Below are 22,111 nucleotides of genomic sequence, written 5' to 3' on the forward strand. Positions count from 1 at the left end.
GTCCTCAGCTCTCTGGGGGTCTGCAGGGAGGAAGAGGGACCTGTTGCTGCCCCACCCGGGCTGGGGATCAGGGAGAAGCCAGGACTGAGACGCTGCCCCCCCACCCCCGCCTCTCAGAAGTACCTCCCGGCATCTGACAGCAGGGCTCCCCCCCCAGGAGGGGACCCCAGGGCTGGGGTGGCTCCCAGGAGAAGCAGGCCTCCACCCTGCCCCTCTTCCTGCCAGGGGAGAGAGGGGCCCACGGGGTCAACCCCTCTCCCCCACCCCACCCCAGGGTCAGCAACTCACCTTCCCGAACCAGCCGTGGCCAACCTCCTCCAGGTACAAGAGGCTGTGACGGCCCAGGTCTGTGGACTTGAGCAGCTGCACTATAACAAGGTGGGGGTGGGGGTGGGGGGCTCAGGGAGCCCAGCTCAGGCTGTCACTGCCCCGATCTTCCCTCACCCGGCGGCCCCTTCAGGGGTTGTCCACTTGGCCTTTTCTGGGGAGCTGCCCTGAGACCCCCAGAGCCGGGGCTGCAGCTGGGGGCCACCACCAAGAACAGGGTGCCTGCCTCCCAGGGGAGCTGCAGACCTCCAAGTCACGTCCGGGCATCTTTCTCCTGGGTCTGCAAAGGCTGTGCCCCAGGCCACCAGGACGAGCCAGGCTGAAGACAGCAGGGCCTGGAGCCAGGACGGGCGCACAGGCAATGCCAGGCAGGCAGTGTGGCCGGGGCCCAGCCCGTGGGGAGGAGGGCCCCGGAGCAGCCCGTCCCCTCACCCCTGCCACAGGCTGGCATTCCAGCACCAGGCACAGCAAAGGCTCCTTTGTTGGGGTCTGCTTGGCACAGCCCTGTACGGAGCACACAGGGCGCATTCTCCTACAGGCTGTGCTGGGTGAGGTCAGTAGGGAGGAAGGGTCAGTGGGGGCCCCAGGGGAAGGGCCAGGGCTGCTGAACCCACTCGTGCCCTGTGCCCCAAGGGATTCCCCGAATTCTGCTCCCACGCCAACTGTCCTGAGGGCCCAGGGGACAGGGCTGGGCCTGGGATGCCAGGAGAGCCTCGGGGGTGGGGGGCTGCTCCCAGAGAACATTGACCTTGATGCTGAGCAGAACTTAGGATGGGGGTTGCACAGGCCCTGAGTCTCGGGGCTCCCGTCCCTGGGCCCCAGGCTGCGGACTCCTCCACATTCTCCAGGTCCAGGTGATACTTGTTACTCAGGGTTTTAGCCCTTGACCCCGGCATCACCTAAAGTCTCTCCCGTCCCCAGAGATGGGGAACCCTACAGAACTACACGTGAGCTACAGAAATGGAGAAAGCCGGCGGCGGCCGCTCGCTCCTACGCCCCGACCCCCCACCCTCAGGGACAGTCCCCTGAGGGGTGGGAGAAGCCAAGTCTCAAAGATTCTTCAAGGTCCCCGACACTGCTGGCAGGTGACAGGCCCAGGCTGGCGGGGGGGGGGGGGGCATGGGGGGGGGGGGGAAGGGAGTGTCCCCTGGGATGACCCTTGGCTCCCCCACCAGTTACAGTGTCCAGGGTCAGCACAGGCTCAGAGAGCCCCACGGTCACCCAGGAAGGTCAGGGGGGCCTCCTACAGCAGGGTGTCTACCTTCAGGGTTTTATGGGGTGTTGATTCGGGCCAGTCAACAGACGTGCACATGCCTTTGAGCCCCAGGCCCTGGCTCCTGCCTGACGCTGGCTCGGGGGGTGGGGATGGTGATACCCATGGAACCCTGGGCCCTCGGGCTGAGGACCCAGACCAGTGCCTTGGGGGCCCGCAGCCCTTGATGAAGTCTGGGCTTCAGGGTCACGGGCCTGGGAAGGTGTGGAACAGAGCGGGTGGGGTGGGCCAGCTCATGACCACAGCAACAGGCTGTCCCCTTCCCCCCCCACCCCCACCCCGGGGCCTGACAGCCTTCCCAAGGTGCTCCTGGAGGAGCTGGAGTGGGCACCGGCCTTGCCTAGGAGGCTCCAGGGAGACGACTTGAGATCAGGCTGCCATGGAACCGAATGAAGCCAGGGACCGTCTCCCACCCCAGGCTCCAGACACACCTAGGGGCTTCCACAGGGACGGCCTCCAGCAGGCAGGTTCAAAGCCCAGCTTGGATGCTGACCTATAACCTCGCAAGCTCGGGCCCACATCGGCCCTGTGGGTGGTCACCCTGGTGGGGAGACCCCAGGGTGGGGAACAAACAGGAGGCCAGGCAAGGAAGCTACTATGGGAGGAGGCCCCTGCCTGCACCTGCCCCACCCCCAAGGCCTGAGTAAAAGGCCCATTCACAGCCCCGCCCACAGAGGGAGCCCCAAAGAGCCCCTCCTCCCCGAGTGGGTGGGCCCCACCCACTGGGCACAATGGGGCCCATGTGCCGGCGTGGCCAGCCGGAGCTGAGGGGGTGGTCTGGGGTCAAGCGTCCAGGGACAGCAGAGGAGCCCCTCCTCCCCGCACACGGGCAGCCCATCCCAGGACCAGGGCAACAGGTCCCTCGCCCCCGTGGCCACCCCTTCGCACAGCAGCCCCCAGGTGGGGGAGCTGGCGGGCAGGCTGACCCAGGCCTGCCCGCGGCGCCCCCGGTCCCAGCAGAAGGGGGCACACGCCAGCCCTTTGCCACCCCCGCCCGGGGGGGCAACCGGCTACTGAGGCCCGAGTCGCACCTTCTGCACACCAGCTGGGCCTACTGGGGGGGGCTCACTCACCTGAGCGCCCCGGCTGCTTGGCCATGGGCAGGGAGACCTCGGTGAGTGGCAGGACATACACGTCTGGCCCGTTCGGAGCCCCTGAGGCAGGGGAGCCCTGTGCCGAGAAGCCTGCTGCGTACTCTTCCCCCTCGGCATTCTCAAACTCCTGCAGCGGTAGGTGGGTGCCAGGCTCACGGGGAGCGCCAGGACTCCGGGGACGAGGGCAGGGCAGGGGAGGGGACGGTCACAGGGTCCAGGACAGGCTCAGAAAGGACCGAGCTATCACCTCTTCTGGACCTGGGGGTGGAGCGGGCTGGGGGGCCTGACCTAGAGTTGGGGCACCCGCCGGCTGCTCCTTGAACCCTCCTCTCGCTCCTCGGGGCAGAGGACACGCGGCCCTCCGAGCCCCTCCCCCTCCAGGGGACCAGGGACACCAGCTGCCCAGAGAGCCAGAGGGCTGCTGTTTGTGTCGGTTGGTTGGCTGTGAGGAAAACCAGCCTCCCAAGGCCAGAGTCTCAAGCCTGGGGGGCCATGAGCCCCAGGGCAGCAGCGCCTGGCCCAGCCCGGTCCACCCCGACCAGCGGCCAGCGGCCAGCGGGGGCGGCGGTGGGGCCAGAGACAGGAGACCGAGAGGCCGAGGCCAGCTGCCCCTGCCCGTCCAGTCAGCCCCCGACTCCTCCGTCTGCCACCCCTCCCCGCTGCCGCCCGAGCCCCGCCCAGCCTGTGAACTCAACCTCAAGGTTAGGGCTGGAGAGTGGGGACAGGATGGGGATGGTGGGGACCTCACCACCCCCCCCCCGCCCCAGTGGAGGGGCATCTAAGTGCCCCTACCCCTTCCAGACAAAGAGCCTTCCTGAGTGCCCAGAGCAGGGAGCCCACCCCCACCTCCACCCCCAGGCCAGGCACCCTGCCACCTTCCACAGCCGTCCCCCTGGACCTTGACCCAGGTGGGCCTTTACCCGCTCCCAGGGCTCCTTAAGAGCCTGGCCTGGGCAGCCCGGGGCTGGGCCCCACCTGGCCGCTGCTGCACCTCTCTGTGGGGAAGACCCCTTCCCCCAGGTCCAGAGCACATTCCAGAGGAGAGCCAAAGTCTCAGAAATCCAGAGCCTGATGCAAAACAACTCCTACTCAAACAATAGCAGCTCTCCTCCCTGGAGCCCACAACCGGACTGCCCAGGTGGGGAAACTGAGGCCTGGAGGGCCCCACCCATATGGACAGGCAGCTGGACTGGGAGCCAGGGGGCCTAGGTTTCTCTCTCAGTGCTGCGTGACACCAGGACCCTCTTTTCCCCTGGTCTCTGTGTTCTCAGCTTCCAGGGGTGACTGGGGACCCCCTGCTGGTGTCCCTGTGGGCCAGTCCCTGTCCTGGCCCAGAGAGGACAGAACATTGGGGGCAGGGGGAAGGGGCTGGTGCCTGCGACGACCCCCCTGCCCAGGGCCCTCAAGACCACCCTCGGGGCCCTGGGATGCTGCAGCTGTAGGCCCACACACCCCACCGGGGCCTGGCCCAGCCCATACCTGATGGTGCTGCCCGACAGCCCGCTGGATGATTCCGGCACAGCGGGCAATCAAGTAGGACAGTGTGAGCATCGCTGCCCAGCCCCTTCTCCCAGCAAGCTCCCGGGGGTGCCCAGCCCTGGGCCCCCAGAGACCAGGCAGGAGCCCCCGGTGTAGGCAGGCCCTCCCACCAACACGTACTGGGGCTGGAATGTTCTGGGCACCATGTTCTCCAGGAGGTGAGGAGGGCAAGGGTAGGAGGGGCCGAGGCTCGTCCTTGTTTGGGGCCTTGTTCTCACAGTACCCTGAGGAGGGGCTGACCTATACAAGGCTCCCCCGCCCCCCACCCACCATGACCTCACGGCTCTGGCCCCAGCATCCTGCCTGGCCCAGATGCTGGGTGCCCGCAGGTCAGGGAGACAGTCCAGCCAGGGCAGGGTGCAAGGAGCCACAGCCCTGCCACGGAGGCACTGAGGGGCCTGGTAGGGTGGCCTCTGTAACAGGCAAGTTCCTCGTCCTCACCAGGCAGGTGGGCAGCTCCTGCGGGCCCCCACTCCGTGACATGCCATACCGGGGGGGGGCGCTATTTTTCTAAAACGGGGTGTGGGCCACTTGGTGTGGACACTGATGGGTGCCACAGGACGGCCCCTCCCCTCCCCAACTCGCCAGGCCCAGGAATCCGACCTCCAGCCCAGGGCAGGGGGTGAATGACCACAGCCCAGCCCGCTATTTGCTAAGTTGGCAGGAACTCGACCCATGTGGGAGGGGGGGCGGGGGCAGCAGGGAGCCTCTGCTTGGGGTTCTCAACTGCCAGCTTCTCCCCCTGGTCCTCCCCGCTCAGAGCTGCAACCAGACATGGCAGGGTGGGGGGGACAGCTCTCCAGGGGGTACCCCTCGGTCATCATCCTCAGGAGGGGCCCCCAGAATTCAGCCCAGGACCCTTGGGAATGTAACTCTGGGGAGCGGCCGTAGTGAAGACGGGGCTGTGCATTTAGCTGATGCTCCGTGAGTAGCAATGACCACTACCGCTGCGCACAGTCACCCTGATTTCTGGCTCCGGCACACGATCCCCACCTTGTGGGGCAGAAGATGCCCCAGGTCCGGCTGGCAAGGTGGTTTTGGTGCAGGGAAAGCGTGTCTGGGTGGCTTTGGTTTCCTGTTGTCGGTTCGAATGAGCAGGAACTTGAGGACCGCTGGGCCAAGAGCCCTCCTCCTCCACGGGGGAGTCAGGGGCGTCTGGGGAAGCGAGCCCCCTCCCACACCGGCTCAGGAGCCCCCCCGTGAGCCCTTGCAAGGCCCATCCTCACTGTCCCAGAGTGCCCAACCCATGCGCGGCACTGAGTGGCCTGGCCCTGAGCTGGGACATGCCCACACAGAGGGGGTCCAAAATGGGGGAGACAGTGGGCTGGCCTCCACGGCCCTCCTGTAGGCAGCCCCCCAGGGGAGGGAGGCTCAGTGCCGAGTGGGCACAAGAGAGCCCAACCCTTGGGATCCCGTCCGCATCCCCTTGGGCCCCCGGCCCTCACCTTGAACCCGATGCCACCCTTCTTACAGCACAGACAGGCCAGCATGAGGGCAATGACAGTGAAGAGCCCGGAGAAGGACACGGCCACCACAGCCAGGGAGGACGACCAGGAGAGCTCACTGAGGGGGGCGCCGTCTGCCGAGGAAGAGGGGGTCACGGGGCAGCCTCCAAGGCTCCGGCCCCCCAGGCTCACCCTCTCCCTCCAGGTGCACCCAGGGCCCAGCCAAGCCCCTGCCTCCCCAGCCCGCCCTGACCCTCGCTCTGAGACCTGCCACCCACAGGCACAGCTGCGGGGCTCAGGGCAGAGCGGCCGCCGTGGCCCGGAGCCTGCAGTTCCCCGGACGGCCACTGGGTGCCGCTGCGGCCTCACTCAGAGAACACGGAGCCGGTAAAGCGGCTGGAGCCTTTCCCAGGTCCCAGCTGTGGGGGTTCACGGACGCCCCTCCATGAGGCCAGGGTCTCGGGGCTGTGGGAAACTGCCCTCCACGTCTCTTCCAGACTTTGGTCACCCCACCTCCCCTCTCCGGAGCCTGCGCCAGGGGCTGTCATGCCCCCAAAGCTACGAGGACAGCACCCGCCAACACTGCGGGACCCCAAGGGCGGGGAGGGACCCTCAGGGCGCGCTGTGCGGGAGAGGTGTGGGGGCAGCCGCGTGCCAGGCTCTGTGCCGCTGGGGGCCAGAGCCATGAGCCAGGCCCGTCTGGCCTCTGAGGCACAGGGACCCCACTGCCCCGAGAAGGTGGCGCTACAGCCACAGGGCAGCAGAGTCCCCCCGTGTGGCTTGGCCTTTCCAAGTCACCCACTTGCTGAAGCGCCCGGTTTCTGTCCTGGGAACAGCAGCGACCGCTCGTTCTGCAGCACTGGTCCACAAGGGCCCCCTCATGGCTAGCCCTCACCAGATGGGGAACCTGACGTGCCAGGATAGCATCACGTGGCACCCCCCCAACACATACAGGTGGCCCCCAAGCCAGGGCTCTGAGCTGCCCCCATCCCCCCCCCCCCCAGCTCTGCTCATCTGGTGTCCACGGGCCAGCACGCAGGGCCAGCCCGGGCGTCCCCCAGACAGAGGCGGGCACGGCAGGCCTGCCCCTCCTGTCCTGTCACACTGCACCCCCTTCCCCCAAAGACCTCTGTCTGTCCATCCCCGATTTGGCCCCTGGAGGCTTTCTGCCCCCAATTCCTCTGCACACACCAAGCATCCCCACCCCTCAGCCCCCAGTGGCCGATCCCCCAACCCGCCACCCAGCCCAGCACACCTGGCATCCCGAGCCCATCAGTTCAGGACAGACCCAGTCTCAGCAGGGCCTCGGGGGTCCCAAATGGTCACTGAGGTGGCCCTCAGGCCTGACCCCGATGGACAGGAAGAAATGAAGGCTCCATGAAAGTGAGGAGCCTGCCTAGGGTGGCAGAGCTGACCTCCGACTGACGTGCCCCTGTCCCCATGCCTTCTGTGCCGACATAGGAACCCAAGCTAACGTGGCATCTGGGAGGGCCGCCTGGAGGCAGTGTGAGCCCGAGAGCCTGGAAAGATGGCGAACACAGCCTGGACTCCCGCTCAGGTCTCCAAGCTCATTCCCCACACCCACACGGAAGATGGAAGGGCCCAGGTAGCAAGGGCCGGGCAGGGCCAGAGAGCCAGGAGGACGGGGCCACCGGGGCAGGGGAAACCGGCCGGGCCTGCACCAGGAGGAAACCTGCGTGGAGGGCAGCCACAGGCCGCGTCCCGGTGCCCCAGGGGTCCAAAGCGGACACCCTCCCAGGGCCTCTGCAGGCCAACTCGAGTGTGTGTGTTGAAAGTCGTGCCCTGGGCTCCAACACCTGATAGCACACGCCCACAGGCGCTGGCCCGTGGCGTTTCCTCCCAGGGCTGGAGATCCCCGCACCCCCAGGGAGCAGCCAGAGCCCTCAAGGCCGCTCCACTGCCATGGGGACCCACTGGGCACCCAGCACGCTCCTCTCCAGATGCCCCCACCTGCACACGCAATCCTGCACCTCCCTCTCCTGGCTGCTCCTGCAGCTTGGGGCAGGGCTTCCGGCCCGCTGGGTCCTTGAGGAAGACAGCAGGCACCGTGGTCCAACAGCCACCCACCCGGCAGGGCTGCACAGGCTGCTGCGGGGCACAACTACCTCAGGAGGCCCAGCTTCAGCCTCCACCCTCAGCCTCCACCCTCAGCCTCCACCTTCAGCCTCCACCCTCAGCCTCCACGCTCAGCCTCCACCTTTAGCCTCCACGCTCAGCCTCCACCCTCAGCCTCCACGCTCAGCCTCCACCTTCAGCCTCCACCCTCAGCCTCCACCTTTAGCCTCCACCCTCAGCCTCCACGCTCAGCCTCCACCCTCAGCCTCCACCTTCAGCCTCCACCTTCAGCCTCCACCCTCAGCCTCCACCTTTAGCCTCCACCCTCAGCCTCCACGCTCAGCCTCCACCCTCAGCCTCCACCTTTAGCCTCCACCCTCAGCCTCCACGCTCAGCCTCCACCCTCAGCCTCCACGCTCAGCCTCCACCTTTAGCCTCCACCCTCAGCCTCCACCCTCAGCCTCCACCTTCAGCCTCCACCCTCAGCCTCCACGCTCAGCCTCCACCTTTAGCCTCCACGCTCAGCCTCCACCCTCAGCCTCCACCCTTAGCCTCCACCCTCAGCCTCCACCTTCAGCCTCCACCCTTAGCCTCCACCCTCAGCCTCCACCTTTAGCCTCCACCCTCAGCCTCCACGCTCAGTCTCCACCTTTAGCCTCCACGCTCAGCCTCCACCCTCAGCCTCCACGCTCAGCCTCCACCTTCAGCCTCCACCCTTAGCCTCCACCCTCAGCCTCCACCTTCAGCCTCCACCCTCAGCCTCCACGCTCAGCCTCCACCTTTAGCCTCCACGCTCAGCCTCCACCCTCAGCCTCCACGCTCAGCCTCCACCTTCAGCCTCCACCTTTAGCCTCCACCCTCAGCCTCCACCCTCAGCCTCCACCCTCAGCCTCCACCTTCAGCCTCCACCTTTAGCCTCCACCCCCAGCCTCCATCCTCAGCCTCCTCTCCGTGTGCAGAACTGGGGGCAGGGAGCAAGTTCACTGAAAACAGGGTTGGAACACTGCAGGGCCTGTGGGTGGCCGGAAGCACAGGTCGAACCAAACCCCTTGAGGGGCGGCTACAGCCTGGGGGCAGCTGTAGGAGGTGGGGGTGGGTGGGGGCGGGGGTGGTTCTAGAGGAAAACCCCAGGGGGGCCTCCTAAAAGCAGCAGCTAGGGCCCTCCCTGCCACCTTCAGTGCCCCGCGGGCTGGGCGGGTCACAGTTGGGGCATAAAAGGGGCTTTTCTGTTGTCATTAAGGTTCTGCTGTAAGCACGTGAACCCACACAGAAGGGACCACAGAGTACGGCTCCTTCACGTGAAGACACGAGACGCCAAAGCCAACACGTTCAGGAAATGGAAACGCCCGTGAGAAGGGACAACAAAAGCTACCGCGCACACAGCAGGCACCGTGTCATCGCGGGCGCTGGCTCTGCCGACCAGAACCAGCCAGCATCCCAGCCACCCTGTCCCCGGTCCCGCCTCTGCACATGCCCTCCTGCAGGGGCCGTTTATGGCACTGGACCGTCTTTTGCCAGTTACATTTTTTTTTAATGTTTGTTTATTTTTGAGATAACGCGAGAGACAGAGTGCAAGCAGCGGAGGGGCAGACAGAGGGAGACACAGAATCCGAAGCGGGCTCCAGGCCCCGAGCTGTCAGCCCAGAGCCCGACGCGGGGCTCGAACCCACGAACCGCGAGACCATGACCTGAGCCGGAGTCAGACGCTCAACCAAATGAGCCACTCAGGCACCCCGCCAGTTACATTTAAGAAAACACTTCCATCCACTGCAGAAGCAACACAGAAAGTGAGGCAGAGACCCCAGGTCCTGTCACCGTCCACAGGTCAGCCTCCACCCTGCCCCGAACGGGACGCCTCCTCGATGGCCTGGTGGCCCGGGCACCACGGTCCAACGCGGCCGGGTCTTTCCCACAGGAGGCACCGCGTTCTGGAAAACTGTACGGCCACGTTTAGGAGCAGTGCCTCACATTTATGGGGCACCTGCTGTGTACCGAGGTCTCCCTTCCAGGTTGCGGAGGGGACAGAGCATTTCTGGGGACCTGGGCGGGAGAAGGACAAGGCACAGGTCAGAACAGAACCAGGTGCCGGGCTGGGCTTCCCGTAAAAGGAAAATGTGACTTGTTTCTGCCATCAGGTGGGGACAGGTGTCTGGGCGGGACTGTCACATGACCTAGATCACCGCCCCCACCACCAGTCGTCTGTCAGCGAGTCCTGTGACCCTAAGGGGGATGAAACTCTAACCTGGTGACAGAAGCTACAACAAGCAGAGGGGGGTGGCCGTGTGTCTGTGGCTGATCACACATGGAAAAGTGGTGATTGTTACCAGCACGCACGTGCTGCTGCGGGACATGTGGGGAGCCAGGGCCTGAAGGGACAGCCCGGAGCCAGGCCGGCCGGCCAGAAGACCCCACACAGAACACAGGCGGTGGCGGGATGGAGGGACCGTGCAGGGGAAGAGCCACGTCCCCACACACCGCAGTAACTTCAAACTGACGTCTGGAAGTCAAGTCACAGCACCGGAGAAGAAAAGACGGAGACACCAGGCTTCTTCGTGGAAAAGAATTTTTAAGCTAAAAGCAACAGAGGGAATCACAAAATATCGATGGGTTTCGCTCCATAAAAACGTATGTTCCATAAAAGCCCCCAATTGAAGGCGCATGGCAAACCCGGAAAAACGATTTACAGAACACCTATCACAAGACTGGTAGCATTACTCTACAGGGCCCACCATCAGCGAAAATTAAAAAAAAAAAAAAATACGTTAAGACCCCATAACACAAACAAACAGACTAAGCAAAGCCCGCAAGGAAACGATCAGCCTCGGCCGTAATCAAAGAGGCGCAACTCGAAACACGAAGTCCGCTTCCGGCCTGAGCGAGTTCCCAGAACCCCCCCCCCGTCGTGGCTGAAGCCAGGGCACCAGAAGCAGCCGCCAGGCTCCCCGTGCGAGAATCGGAGAATCAACTGGAAAGCGGTTCAGAGATGTGGGTGCAGCTCCTTGGGGACCGAGCTTCTCGTTGGCCAAGTGATTCCTTGTCTGGGAATTTATTTATTTTTTAACGTTGATTTATTTGGGTGGGAGGGGCAGACAGAGAGAGGGGGACAGAAGATCCCAAGCAGGCTCCGCACTGTCAGCACAGAGCCCCGTGCGGGGCTCGAGCTCACGAACCGAGAGATCAGGACCTGAGCTGAAGTCAGACGCTCAACCGACTGAGCCACCCAGGCGCCCCCACCTTGTCTGGGAATTTCAACCAAGAGACTAACCCGGAGGGTGCACAAGTCCTGAATAAATGAACGGAGGAATGAGAGCGCTAACTCCGAAGACAGACACACGTCCCACGCATTCGCTACGGTGACGGTTCTAAGAAGGACCAGTAAGGAAGAGTCCACCCGTAAGGAAGGATTGAACGAAACGGTGTATCTGCAAAGGAGCCAGAGAAAGTGAGCTGAAGAAGTTTTCAAAGTGGAAATCTCAATGTGACGCTACTCAGGAGAAGGAAGACACACGAGGACACGTTTGGGCGCCGGGCAAGTGTCCGTCACGTGACTGTGCGGCCAAGGGGTCGGGGGGCCCCCCAAACCACGCGCGAGGTCTCCCGAGGGCCAACCGTCAACGGGCGTGGTTGAGTCTATGTCAGTCACACGTCGATAAGGTGGAAAGCAAGAGGCAGGACTGCTCCTAAATCCAGGTCACCGTTGTGTTAGAAAAAAAAAAAAATTCACCTGGAAGAAAATCTCTCAAACCGTGAGCGGTGCCCGTCTGGGGCGGCAGAAGCCGCTTACCGCCTGCTCGGTGCTGGCACATTCCATATGGCCGCTGCCGAGCACGCGGTCTCTAGAATCTAGTGTGTGTCATCTCCTGTAATTCTCACTCACAACCCATCGTTCCGTCTGGAAAGACCCCCACGGCCGCAGAGCACGCAGAACAGGGCCCCGGCGTCACCGAGTCCTGGGCTCGGCCCCCCACACCCTGTCCAACCTTCTGGGGTCTGAAGCTTCCAGGCCATTCCTCACCCAGGCGGGCGCCATCTTCAAAAGCACCACCCACCGATGGCCCCTCTGAGCCAGCCACGCTGAGCCCCACTTGCCCGCGGGCTTGGCGTGAGGGGACGTCCCTGGGGGCCTGAGACACAGGCAGTACTCGGGCGCCATGCTGAAGGAGCGAGGGCGGGGCCCGTCAACCCTCCAACCTCGAAGCCACGTGCCTCGGTTTCCCCAGTCTCCTCTGGAGAGGCCACCCCCTGCTGTCCACCTGGCATCTGCTCTGAAGGGTAAGTGAGCAGTCTGACCACTAAGATGCCATGATTTTTGTTTAATTTTTATATATTTTATTCTGAGGGGGGGAGAGAGAGAGAGAGAGAGAGAGAGAGAGAACTCGTGGGGGAGGGGCAGAGCAAGGGGGACAGCGCAGAGCCCGACATGGGTCTCGAACTCTCAACCCATGAGATCGTAACCTGACCCAGGGGCAGATGCTCAGCCAGCTGAGCCCCCCAGGTTCCCCGATGCCATGATTTTTTAACGGGAAGTAAGCGTCGTGAGGCCCCACAGGTGTGGAGTCTCCAGAGCAGCAGAAAACGGGGTGTTTGCCAGGGGCCGTGCGACGGGGAGTGGCTGCTGGTGGCTCGTTGTGTCGTTATGGGGTGAGGAGAATGTTCTGGAACCGGAGGGGTGGGTGCACGACACTGGGCACTAAATACCCTGCATCGCTCACTTCCAGACGGTCCCCTTTACGTTACGTGAGCTTCACCTCGATTTCAAAGTGTCCAGAGAGCACTCAGACGCCCGTGGAGGCCAGGTCAAGGGTCACGTCCACAACAGAGAGTACTGTCCATCGAGGCCTGATGCCCTCTGCTGCTCGCACCACGGAGAGCTCACTCCCCAGCAAGAGCAGCCGAGGGGTCCCCAGCCCAGCCCAGTGCGCCCCGGGCTCCTCACGTGGCCTGCCCAGGCTGCCCAGCCCACGGGGACTCCAGCGCGGGGATCAGCCGCAGGCCCGGGGCGGGGCCTCGGCCGGGCGTCTGAGGACATCCTGGCACCAGTCCCCCTGCCCCCATGCCCGGTGACGCAAACGGGGTCCTGCACAGGAAGGAACCACAGCCAGGAGGGCGTTCTGCTGAGTTAACAGGATGAGGCAAGTGAACAGTGTTAAGGGTGGCAGTTTGCGTGCCCAGGGTGTCAGGGGCCAACGTCCCAGGGAGGCCCCACTGACCCCATCGTCTGCCCCTGACACCCCCATCTCCCAGCCCCCTGCCGAAGCAAGCAGGAGTCAGCAGGATTCTGGGGTTCCCGGGGCGGGGGGGTGGCCGGCAGGAGAGGTCCCCACCCCCACCAGCCGTCCTGGGAGCAGAGCCAGTGCTGGGGGCGGAGGGGGCAGAGGTTCTCCACGAAGGTTGGTCTGTGGGCCCAGACGTGGAAGTTTTCCCTAGAGGAGCGGAATTCTGGAGCGGGGACACGGGCGCCCTCCACCAGGTCTGGGCCCTCGTGTGGCCGGGCGCCTCCCAGGGGGACCCAGGCTCGTGTGTTTCCTCCCTTCTTCCCCCAGATCTCAGAGATCAGCGGGAACGATGACAGGACGGACCGGGGACTGAAACCAGAGCCCCCACTTGTCTGTAAGGGGGGCTGCAGGCTGCCGGGGTGGGAGTGGCAACCAGAGACACACGCGGGCCCCCCGGGACGAAAGCCACACCTGCAGGAGACACCCCACAAGAGTCGGGACTGCATCCAGAACCGTCACGCACGGCCCCGAGGCTCACCTGACCACGTCCTCCCCACCTCAGAACCCGACTCTGGGCAGGGTCGCAGCTGCCCAGCCTCCGCCCCCCGCAGGTGCGTCTGGGTGGGGAGGCTGTGGCCCACTGCCCCCACCCCAGAACCTTCCAAACCTCTCACCCCCGAGTCCCGGTCTCCTGCTCTGTGCAGGACAGGGGGCGGGGGACGTGCACACACGGCTGGACGGTGAGCAGGTGATCTGAACAGTCGTGCACCCCAAAGACAGAGGTGGGGCCGTGAGGTGAAGGCACGCCCCCTCCAAGAGAGACAAGTGTCCACCTAGAGCGACAGGCCTGGAGCCGGCGGTCACGTCTCAAAGCCCTGCAGGTGCAGACGGCCTGCCCGGGCGGCTGTGGCCAGGGGCCAAGTGGGGTCACGGCAACCGCTTACCCGAGAGGGCTCTTTCCGGAGCCCCCGACCACAGATCCACGGAGGGCGGCCCGGCAGCTGGCGTGGCCAGTATCAGCCCCTTCCTGCTGTCGCTGTGGGTCGGGACCTAGAACCTCACCCAGAGCCTAAGAGGGGGAAGCCTGGGTTCCAGCTCCCCAGGGGCAGGATACCTCCGCGGGGGGCCCGGGGCCTTCCTTCCGGAGAAGGGGGGAGGGACAGCACACAGGTCCCCACGTCCTCACACACGGGCACTCACACGCACGTGTGCACACACACACACACTCAAGTACATACACACTTGGTCCTACGCTCACACGCTTTCATGTGTTCAGTCTCCCACCCACGCACACCCACGCACACCTCCAGGCCCTCACATGCACACGCACGTGTCTGCTCCCAGATACGTGCACACACACTTGCACGCTCACACCTGCACACACACGCACTCCCTGCCATCACGCGCGTGCTCTGGAGCGCACACTGGCGGTTTGGGGGGGGCACACCCCTGGGGGCTCCCTCCAGGTTCCGCCCCGGGACCGAACCCCAGGGCCAGATGAGCAGCCGGCCGGCTCCGCCCCACATCAGGCCAGCTTGTCACAAACACAGGGACGGAAGGAAGTTCTGCAATCTGCACGCTGTCCAGTGACACATGAGAAAGCCCAGGCCTGGCCACCATCCACATCAGAGCCCCCTCCTGCACCATGGGTGCACTCTCACAGCTGGTCCTGAGGAGGGGGCCTGGGGGTCTGGGTGAGGACCGCTAACATGGGTGCCGCGGCCTGCCTCTATGCTCCCCTCTGGCTGACACACGGTCCCCTCTGCACAAATGCTCCTCCCACTTGGTCCCCGGCCTCGTCCTCCTGTCCTTCTGAGACATGCAGCACGTCCAAGGCCCGCACTCCCCCTGGGGGCCTGTGGGTGACACCCCGGGAAAGCAGGCCGACTGTTCTGTTCACCTGGGGACCCCGTTCTGACACACGCCCGGCACGAGGCCGCCCCGAGGGGCCGGAGCTGGATAGATGAGTGCTTTCTCTTGAGCCCGGCGGGGCGGGGGCTGCTGGGGGACAGCAGCTTGGTAGAGGCCAAGGGGCCACCAGGCTCAGGCTCGCCCCAGCCCAGATCTCCTGACATCCTTGCCTCCAAGTTTCTGCCTGGACCCCATGCAGGGCAGAGTTGGGGTGAGGCCGGCTAGGGAAGGGGGAAGGCAGGGACGTCGCCCAGGCCAGGGGCAGCCTCGGCCACGAGCAGGAATGCGCCCATGGGCCTAGCAGAAGGAGCCCAGGCCCCACCGAGGACCAGGACAGCCTCTTCCAAGGCTACGCGGCTTTGATCTGAGCAAGACCGTTCCTTTGGGTGGATCATCCACGGGCGCTGGAAGCTGCCTCTTGGGGGGGTGCACAGCCCGCTCAGAAGCGCGAGCGCCATGACACCTGTGTCTGGCCAGGAGCTTGGCCCAGGACGCGTCCACACCATGCCCGACCAATGAGGGAAAGGCTGTAACGGGCGTTCACAGAAGAGACGTGCAAACGGGCAACAAGGCCCCGGAAAGGCCTCGAAGGCGCCAGGTGGCGGAAAAAGGCAGGTGAGGCTGCCACGGGGCACCCCGGGTTGGCGGCCACCACGCGCTGGGCAGCCCACGGCGTCCACTGCGGCTGCCCCCACCCCGAGCGGCTCCAGCCCCTCTCCCAGCAGGGCCCCGACGGGGGGGCGGGGGGGGGGGACAAGGGAGACCCCGCACTGCGCGACTTGTGGACACGAAATGTGCACGTGAGGCCAGCCCCTGGAGGCACACGCAGTGCCAGTGGGGGGCAGGGAGTGGGGAGGGCCTGGCGGTCAGCACGGGGACACCAGCGTTCCTAACCCCGCCGCTCGGATGGTTGCACGACTCCGTGAATGCAGTAAACACCACCAGAGTACGCGCTTCCAAGGAGGTGAGTGCGGGGCGCCTGGGCGGCTCAGTCGGTTGAGCATGTGACCAGCTCAGGTCATGATCACGCAGTTCCTGAGTTCGAGCCCCGCATCCATCGGGTTCGCTGCTGTCCACATGGAGCCTGCTTAGAGCCTCTGTCCCCCCCCCCCCCGCCCCTCCCCCTCTCAGAAATTAAAGAAAAAGCCAGGGGCGGGGTGAGTCCCTTGGAATGTGAATTATATCTCAACAAAGCTGTCATAGGGAAGTCGGGGACAGAAGGCAATGGCTGTCCACACCAGGTCACTGGAGGAACAGTGCCATCGGCGTGAGTGGGACGGACACCCGACAAACAACCCACCCGCCTGGCCTGAGGCCAAGCAACAGCCACTGGAGGCCCTGGGTCCTCCTACTCGGGGGGTCGGAGCCCCCACACCTGCTGGGGACCACAGGCGGCCCCGCAGCCCCTTGTTCAAAATCATTAAGAATTTTAACACGGCACGAAGCCTGTGGGACCCTCCCCGGAGCCAGACCCCGACGAGGACTCCCCAAGTCCCCAAGACGGCGTCCTCAGAACCATCCTGCTGCCGGGCTCCCACGCCGGCCTCAGCACAGGGGAGGCCTCGGCGGAGTCCAGAGGTGGGACCCGGGCTCCCCTGCTCCCGGCCTGGATCCCACGGACGGACAGCTTGTCTCCCCGGCCAGCCCAAGGCCAGCGGCCAGGGCACCCTGACCGGCAGGTGGGCACACCCCTCATGGGGAGGGGCACCACCGCACCCTCGCCGGGGCTGAGCAAGGCCAGGTCCGGCCACACCCCACCGTGGGAGGTGACCCCGTCGCCAGGATCCCACTGCCTCACGCACACGCGCCGACCCCTAGGCCGCCCAGCCACCGCACTGGCCCTGCCCACTCCTGTACTGCCACTTCCTCCTCCCCAGAGCAGGGGCTGGGGCCTCGCGACCACAAGCCCCCGTCCCCCGGGGCCCGACGGTGGAGAGCGGCCCCTGTCCTCCCAGAAACCCCCACTTACCCGGCTCCGGGCGGCCGCTCCCACGTGGCTCCGACCGCTGGTCTAACCCCAGAGTGACTCTCCGGAGACCCCTGACCCTACTCGGGGCCCCCAGGCGCCCCGCCTCGGCCCTGCCACTGCCCGAGGAAGCCCGGGGGTGGGGGGGGCTTGGCATGGACACGGCCCAGACAGGCCGCCTGGGAACTGGCCTCCGGCCCTGCGTCCCCTGCCCTCGCTTCCTCTGCTGCTTCCTCTGCGGGGGGCGGGGAGGCCTCGGGCCGCCGTCCCGCTGGCGCCCCTTCCCGTGCGACAGGCAGGTCCTGAGGATGCCTGCGCGTGGTCGCCTCACTTTCTTCCCAAGGCTCCACCAGGTGGGGACGGCCGCCCCGTCTGCACAGGTGGCGGAGGCAGGCTCGGAGCCACCAGGGGCTGCCGGACGGCACATCACCAGCGGGGACGGGGCACAACAGCGCTGGGAGCCAGAAGTCCTCGGTCAGGGCCATGCTCCCTCCGGGTCCTGCCGGCCTTTCCCAGTTTCTGGGGGTGCCAGGAGGCCTCCCACTTTACCGCAAGGACCTCAGCCACGGGACTTAGGCCCACCCTGAACACCTACGAAGACTCCCATCCTGAGGCTCCAGATGGACAGGAACTTCGGCGGGGGACACTATTCCCCCCAGGAGCCCACTGTGGCAGGGAAGATGGGGTACGTGGGGGAGTTTCCCAGATAAAGGAGAGGCACGCGCCCCCAGGAAGGACTGTGGGTCGATGGGCCCACCCTTGGGAAAGGCTCCGTGGCCGGGGGACAGCAGAGGCAGCCTTTGAGGGCCAGCCACCGGGACAGAGAGCTCTGGACCCCGGAGCCCCAGGCCACCTGCTTCGGGCACAGACATCCCTGCCCCCATGACTTCAAGGAGAGCAGTGATGGAGCTGGGGGCCGAGGGGGAGGCGGGATCTGGTTCTCCCCTCAGCCATGACCCCACCCAGGATGCCCTAGTACCCACCCAGGCCAGTGGAAATCAACAGCAGAACGGGGCTGTGGGTGCGACAACCAGGAGGTCACGGCCCTGGCGGGGGCCTCATTGGCCGGGACCCCCAAGGACAAGGTGGTGGCAAAGTCCGTGCACAGAAGCCAGAGGCAGTAATATGCCCGGCCCAAGGTCACCCAAGGCCGGGGAGATGGTCTGGCCTCGGAGGGATCAGGTCCAGGCCAGCCCCAAGTTCAGGTCAGGGGCAGGCCGGGGCAGCACGGACGGGCAGCCGGCGGGTCAGAAGGCCACACTCAGGGCTAACTGCGCCCAAGGGACACTCTCCAGCCCCAGCAGGTGACCACACATGTTATTAACGGGCAGGCTCTGCCCTGGCATGTCCGCACGAGGTGCACGTGTGTGTTCATCGGTGTGAAGGGGCACGTGTGCAGGCGTGCACCTGTACGTGCGTGTGCACACGAGGAGTGTAGGCGTGTGCGACGGCTTATATGTGTGCACAGTGTGTGACCACATGCGTGTGAGCACGTGTGTGTGTGCGCACAGGAGTGCGGGTGTGTGCACAGGTGGGTGAGAACGCACGTGCGTGTGTGTGCACACGAGTGCAGGTGTGTGCGAGGTTTATATGTGTGCGTACAAGTGTGTATGAGCACGTATGTGTGCGAGTGCACATGAGGGGGGGTGTGTGTGAGGTTATATGTGTGCGCACAGGAGTCTGCGTGAGCACGTGCGTGGGTGTGTGTATCACTTTCACTCACGGGAGGGCATGTGTGCATCCGTGAGCGTTCACGCGTGTACGAGTGTGTGTGAGCCTCTTTGCGTGGGTGCGGGGCCCTGTGGGGGAGAAACAGCCCCACTGAGGGAAGGGCAGAGCCTGGCTTCCCGGAGAACGTGCGGGAAGCAAAGAAACCGGCTCCCCTCCCCCTGTGCCCGGAGGGACGTGGCTCCTCCTGCTGGCCCACACCCCGCGGACTCACCCCGGAGAGCACAAGAAGGGCGCTTGCCTGTGTGGTCCCAGAGGGGCCTGGGAGCTCCTGCCTCCGGCTCCGGCCAGGCCTCAGGGCAGCCGGGCTTGCAAACCGCTGCCAGTTCCCCGGGCGCCCCCGGGGTCCTCAGCTCCCCTAGGTACACCCCTCCTTTCGTCCCCTCAGACCCCCCCCCCCCCCACTGAGGCGTCACCCTAAGGCCCCGGCTGCACCCAACCCTGTGCTGGGAGTGAGCTCCCCGTGGGCCAGGCTCGGGGTGAGGATCCACCAGGGGCACGACATGAGCTGAGAGGCGGGGGGAACGGGCCGGGGCTGCCTTGTCTTCCAGGAGCTTTCCCACACCCCCAGTCCCACCAGCCAGTGCACAGGACCCCTGCCCCGGGTCAGCCTCGACCGGCGTGGCCAACACCTGCTTTCACGCCACCGACCCCGTGAACCCTCACGTGACCCCCAGAGGTGGGCACCTTACAGCTTAGGAAACTGAGGTGGCACAGAGAGGGCCACGTGGTCAGGGAGGGGAGCTCTCGGGGAGAAGCCAGAACCTGGAGTCGGCCCCTCAGACAGCCCCAGGCCCCCCGGGATCAGGGACTCATAGCCCTGCCCAGAAACGCAGCACGGTGACCAAGGCCGGCACCTGCCAGACACCTACTGAGGTCCCTCAGGCCTCATCCGGCCGGGTCCTGCCTCGGGACACTCCTACAGGAGAGGGGACCCTCACTCTCTCATGGCCACACCATCCTGTCCCTCCCGGCCCCGCCCAACTGCTCCTGACCCTCCCTGTGACACACCCATCATCCCTCAGTTCGCGCCTCCCACCTGGTCTCTCCAGGGTGAGATTTCACGTACTTGGGACTGAACCTCAAGAGAGGTCGAGTGTTCGTTCGGCCCAAGGCCACACGGCACTGAAGTCACACGGCTACGTCTACCAAGAAATCCCGCACCCTCACCCGTATCCTGGGAAAGAGGACCCCAGAAGTGGCAGCCTGCACAGGCCCAAGGTGCCCCAAGACCACACATGCACACCTGCCCCCCCCCCCCATGGCACCTGGCCCTGCCCATACCTGAGAGCTGGTGGTGGCCCAGGCAGGCACTGGTTTAGGTGGGGTCCCCAGGTCACACTTGAGCAGATACAGCCTCAGCCTCAAACTCAGTCCCCTTTTCTTTGTTTTTTTCTTTTTTTGGTTAGTATTTTTTTTTTAATTTTATTTTTTAAACTTACATCCAAATTAGTTAGCATGTAGTGCAACAACGATTTCAGGAGCAGATTCCTTAATGCCCCAGTCCCCTCTTCAATATAACTGCCACCGTCACTGCCTCCCGCCCATAGGGACCACCACGGAATCCCAAGAAAGCCACATGGCCTGGCCTGGTGACTTTATGAGGGACTCCCTGCACGGGCCTGGCCTCTCTGTCCACCCCTGACTGCTGGGCAACCACAGACACAAACTTCAAGACGGCCAAGAACTCGGGTCTTCCCTGCCCTCCGGACCATGCCCCCAGCATGGTCCCCCGCACCCCCCAACACATGCAGCCCTCAAAAAGAGGCACCTCTCTCCACTCTTGGGTGGCGCCATGGAGCCACCTCTAAAATAGCATCTCTGTTCACTAAGCCCCAAGTTTTCCCCAGGCACTTAACCTCCACGAGGGCCTGGGGGTAAGCACTGTTATCCCATTTTACAGATGAGAAACCAGCCCCAGAGAGGCGGGTTTGGGCAGAGAGACCCCAGCGGGTGAGAACTGGGCTCTGAACGCCGGGCGCTTAGCGGGAGGCCAGGGGACCCCACCTTTCCTCCTCCCCAACGCTCCCGTGGGGCCAACACCCTGCACCCCTGCCCGTTTACCCACCGCCGCCGTTCAGGGCAGCCCCTCTACCCGAGGACACAGCTCTGCCCTTCACTGACCTTGCAGAGGAGACCTCCCCTCAGCCTCCCGACAACTTTTTTCCCTGTAAGTCATTAAACTGACACATTGTAATTACACTGATCACAGCTGTTTGCACTGTTGTTTCTCTAAAGTGGGGGAAGGGTCTGTGCCCACACCCGAGTGTAGGGAGGGGGTAAGCGAACCCCACACAGGGCAAGTCTGGGCTCCACAAATTGTGCAAGAGGGCGGGTGGGGGGAGGGCTTCCATCCCAGGGTCAGTCCTGGCGTGTGCACACACACACACAAGCACAAACGACCCTGCTACCAGTTCCAAGGCCGGCACTTCCTGAAGCTGGACCCCCGCCTCCCAGAGGGCACGCTGCCTGGAGCACTGGCCTGGAGGGGCCCGGATGCCTGTCCCTAAAGGCTGCCCGGGCACAGGGCTGCTGCTGTCCGCCCTCCGGGCCATCTGCTGATGACTGCGCCTTCTCCAAGCCCTGGGAGTTGGTTGCCTGGGAAGTCTTTTCTGAGGGACTGACACCCACACCCTAAACCCAACAGACAGACTTCACGTCAGCTCCCTTCTCCCAGGAGCAAAATGCCTTCGGATGGGGCCGTGCCCAGGGGACCCCGCGCGTGGCTGCACACACCGGGCCCTGCTCCAGGGAGGGAGACCCAGGAGAGCCTGTCACATGTGCGCCTGGCTTTGTTTTGGCTGGATTAGCCTGTGCCAAAGCTCCAGTGACATGTGGGTGGGACTCGGGCCCCTGGGCCATGGCTCCAGGGCAGGGATTTATCTCTCAGGCTGGTGGAGGAGGCCCGAAGCTGGGAGGGATGGAGGGAAGAAAGCCTACCACCTCCTGGTGACGGATGCGGGCCTCCAGCTGCCCCCCCCCCCCCCCCCCCCCCCCCCCCCCGCTGCTGGGCCCACTGAACCTGCCCACCGCCGCCAGGAGGCCAGGCAGCCACGGGTAAATGTGGTGCCACCAGGCTGGCAGAAGAGGCTGGGCCCCAGGGCCCCTGCAGCCAGCTAGATGGTGCTGCCTTGGCTTCCCCCACACTGTCCAGGGGGCCCGGACACCCACCGAAGCCCATCTCTCCTGAGCCTCTGCCCAGTGGGCCGTCCTGTGGGTGGCCGCTGCTCCCAACTCCCTATGCAGGCTTCTGGTCAGCCAGGCAGGGCTCCCTAGAACCTGCCCCCAGCACCGACAGGGGCCTCCCACACCAAGACCATGGGCGGGCAAGGGGCCATGGTGGCCTGGGACCCAAAGCAACACTCCCACAGCTCCCAGGGGGCCCTGGTCCTGGCCACTTCCTCCCCTGGACACCTGGGGCCAATGCAGGCCTCCTGCCCCAGTTACCTGAGCCTCCGCGGCCTACCCCCCTGCCAGAGGCTTCAGCTGTGCCAGTGCCGGCACCACGGCCTGCCCACCTCCACCATCAGGCCCCT

General features: G+C 64.9%; 1 protein-coding gene and 1 long non-coding RNA gene across 9 annotated transcripts in view; one reads left to right on the forward strand and one right to left on the reverse strand.

Annotated features, from left to right (window-relative positions):
- LMTK1 (lemur tail kinase 1) overlaps positions 1-22,111 on the reverse strand; it is a 33,328-nt gene that overhangs the window by 10,772 nt on the left and 445 nt on the right. For 2 of the 6 annotated variants that reach the window (XM_086685555.1, XM_086685554.1), the window contains exons 1-4: positions 16,851-17,004; positions 5,679-5,812; positions 2,674-2,821; positions 289-368 (exon numbers count right to left, since the gene is read on the reverse strand). In XM_086685555.1, coding sequence (XP_086541681.1) covers positions 289-368; positions 2,674-2,821; positions 5,679-5,812; positions 16,851-17,004 — 516 coding nt within the window. Of the gene's footprint in view, positions 1-288; positions 369-573; positions 819-2,673; positions 2,822-4,173; positions 5,154-5,678; positions 5,813-16,850; positions 17,005-22,111 lie in introns of those variants that run through there. The other 4 variants (XM_086685556.1, XM_086685557.1, XM_086685558.1 and 1 more) reach the window with 4 other exon arrangements.
- Positions 1,273-20,771, forward strand: LOC147574590 (uncharacterized). Of its 3 annotated transcripts, none has more exons than XR_015243686.1 (6): positions 1,273-1,412; positions 5,707-6,065; positions 7,140-7,236; positions 8,995-12,026; positions 12,473-19,254; positions 20,126-20,771. It is a non-coding gene; the product is annotated as an uncharacterized LOC147574590 (long non-coding RNA). The 3 variants fall into 3 exon arrangements; XR_015243685.1 differs by lacking the exon at positions 1,273-1,412 and adding an exon at positions 2,806-3,832; XR_015243684.1 differs by lacking the exon at positions 1,273-1,412 and adding an exon at positions 3,841-5,157.

The sequence above is a fragment of the Puma concolor genome, chromosome E1 (assembly GCF_028749965.1).
Source record: "Puma concolor isolate L17-30 chromosome E1, mPumCon1.1.hap2, whole genome shotgun sequence".
Classification (NCBI taxonomy): domain Eukaryota; kingdom Metazoa; phylum Chordata; class Mammalia; order Carnivora; family Felidae; genus Puma; species Puma concolor.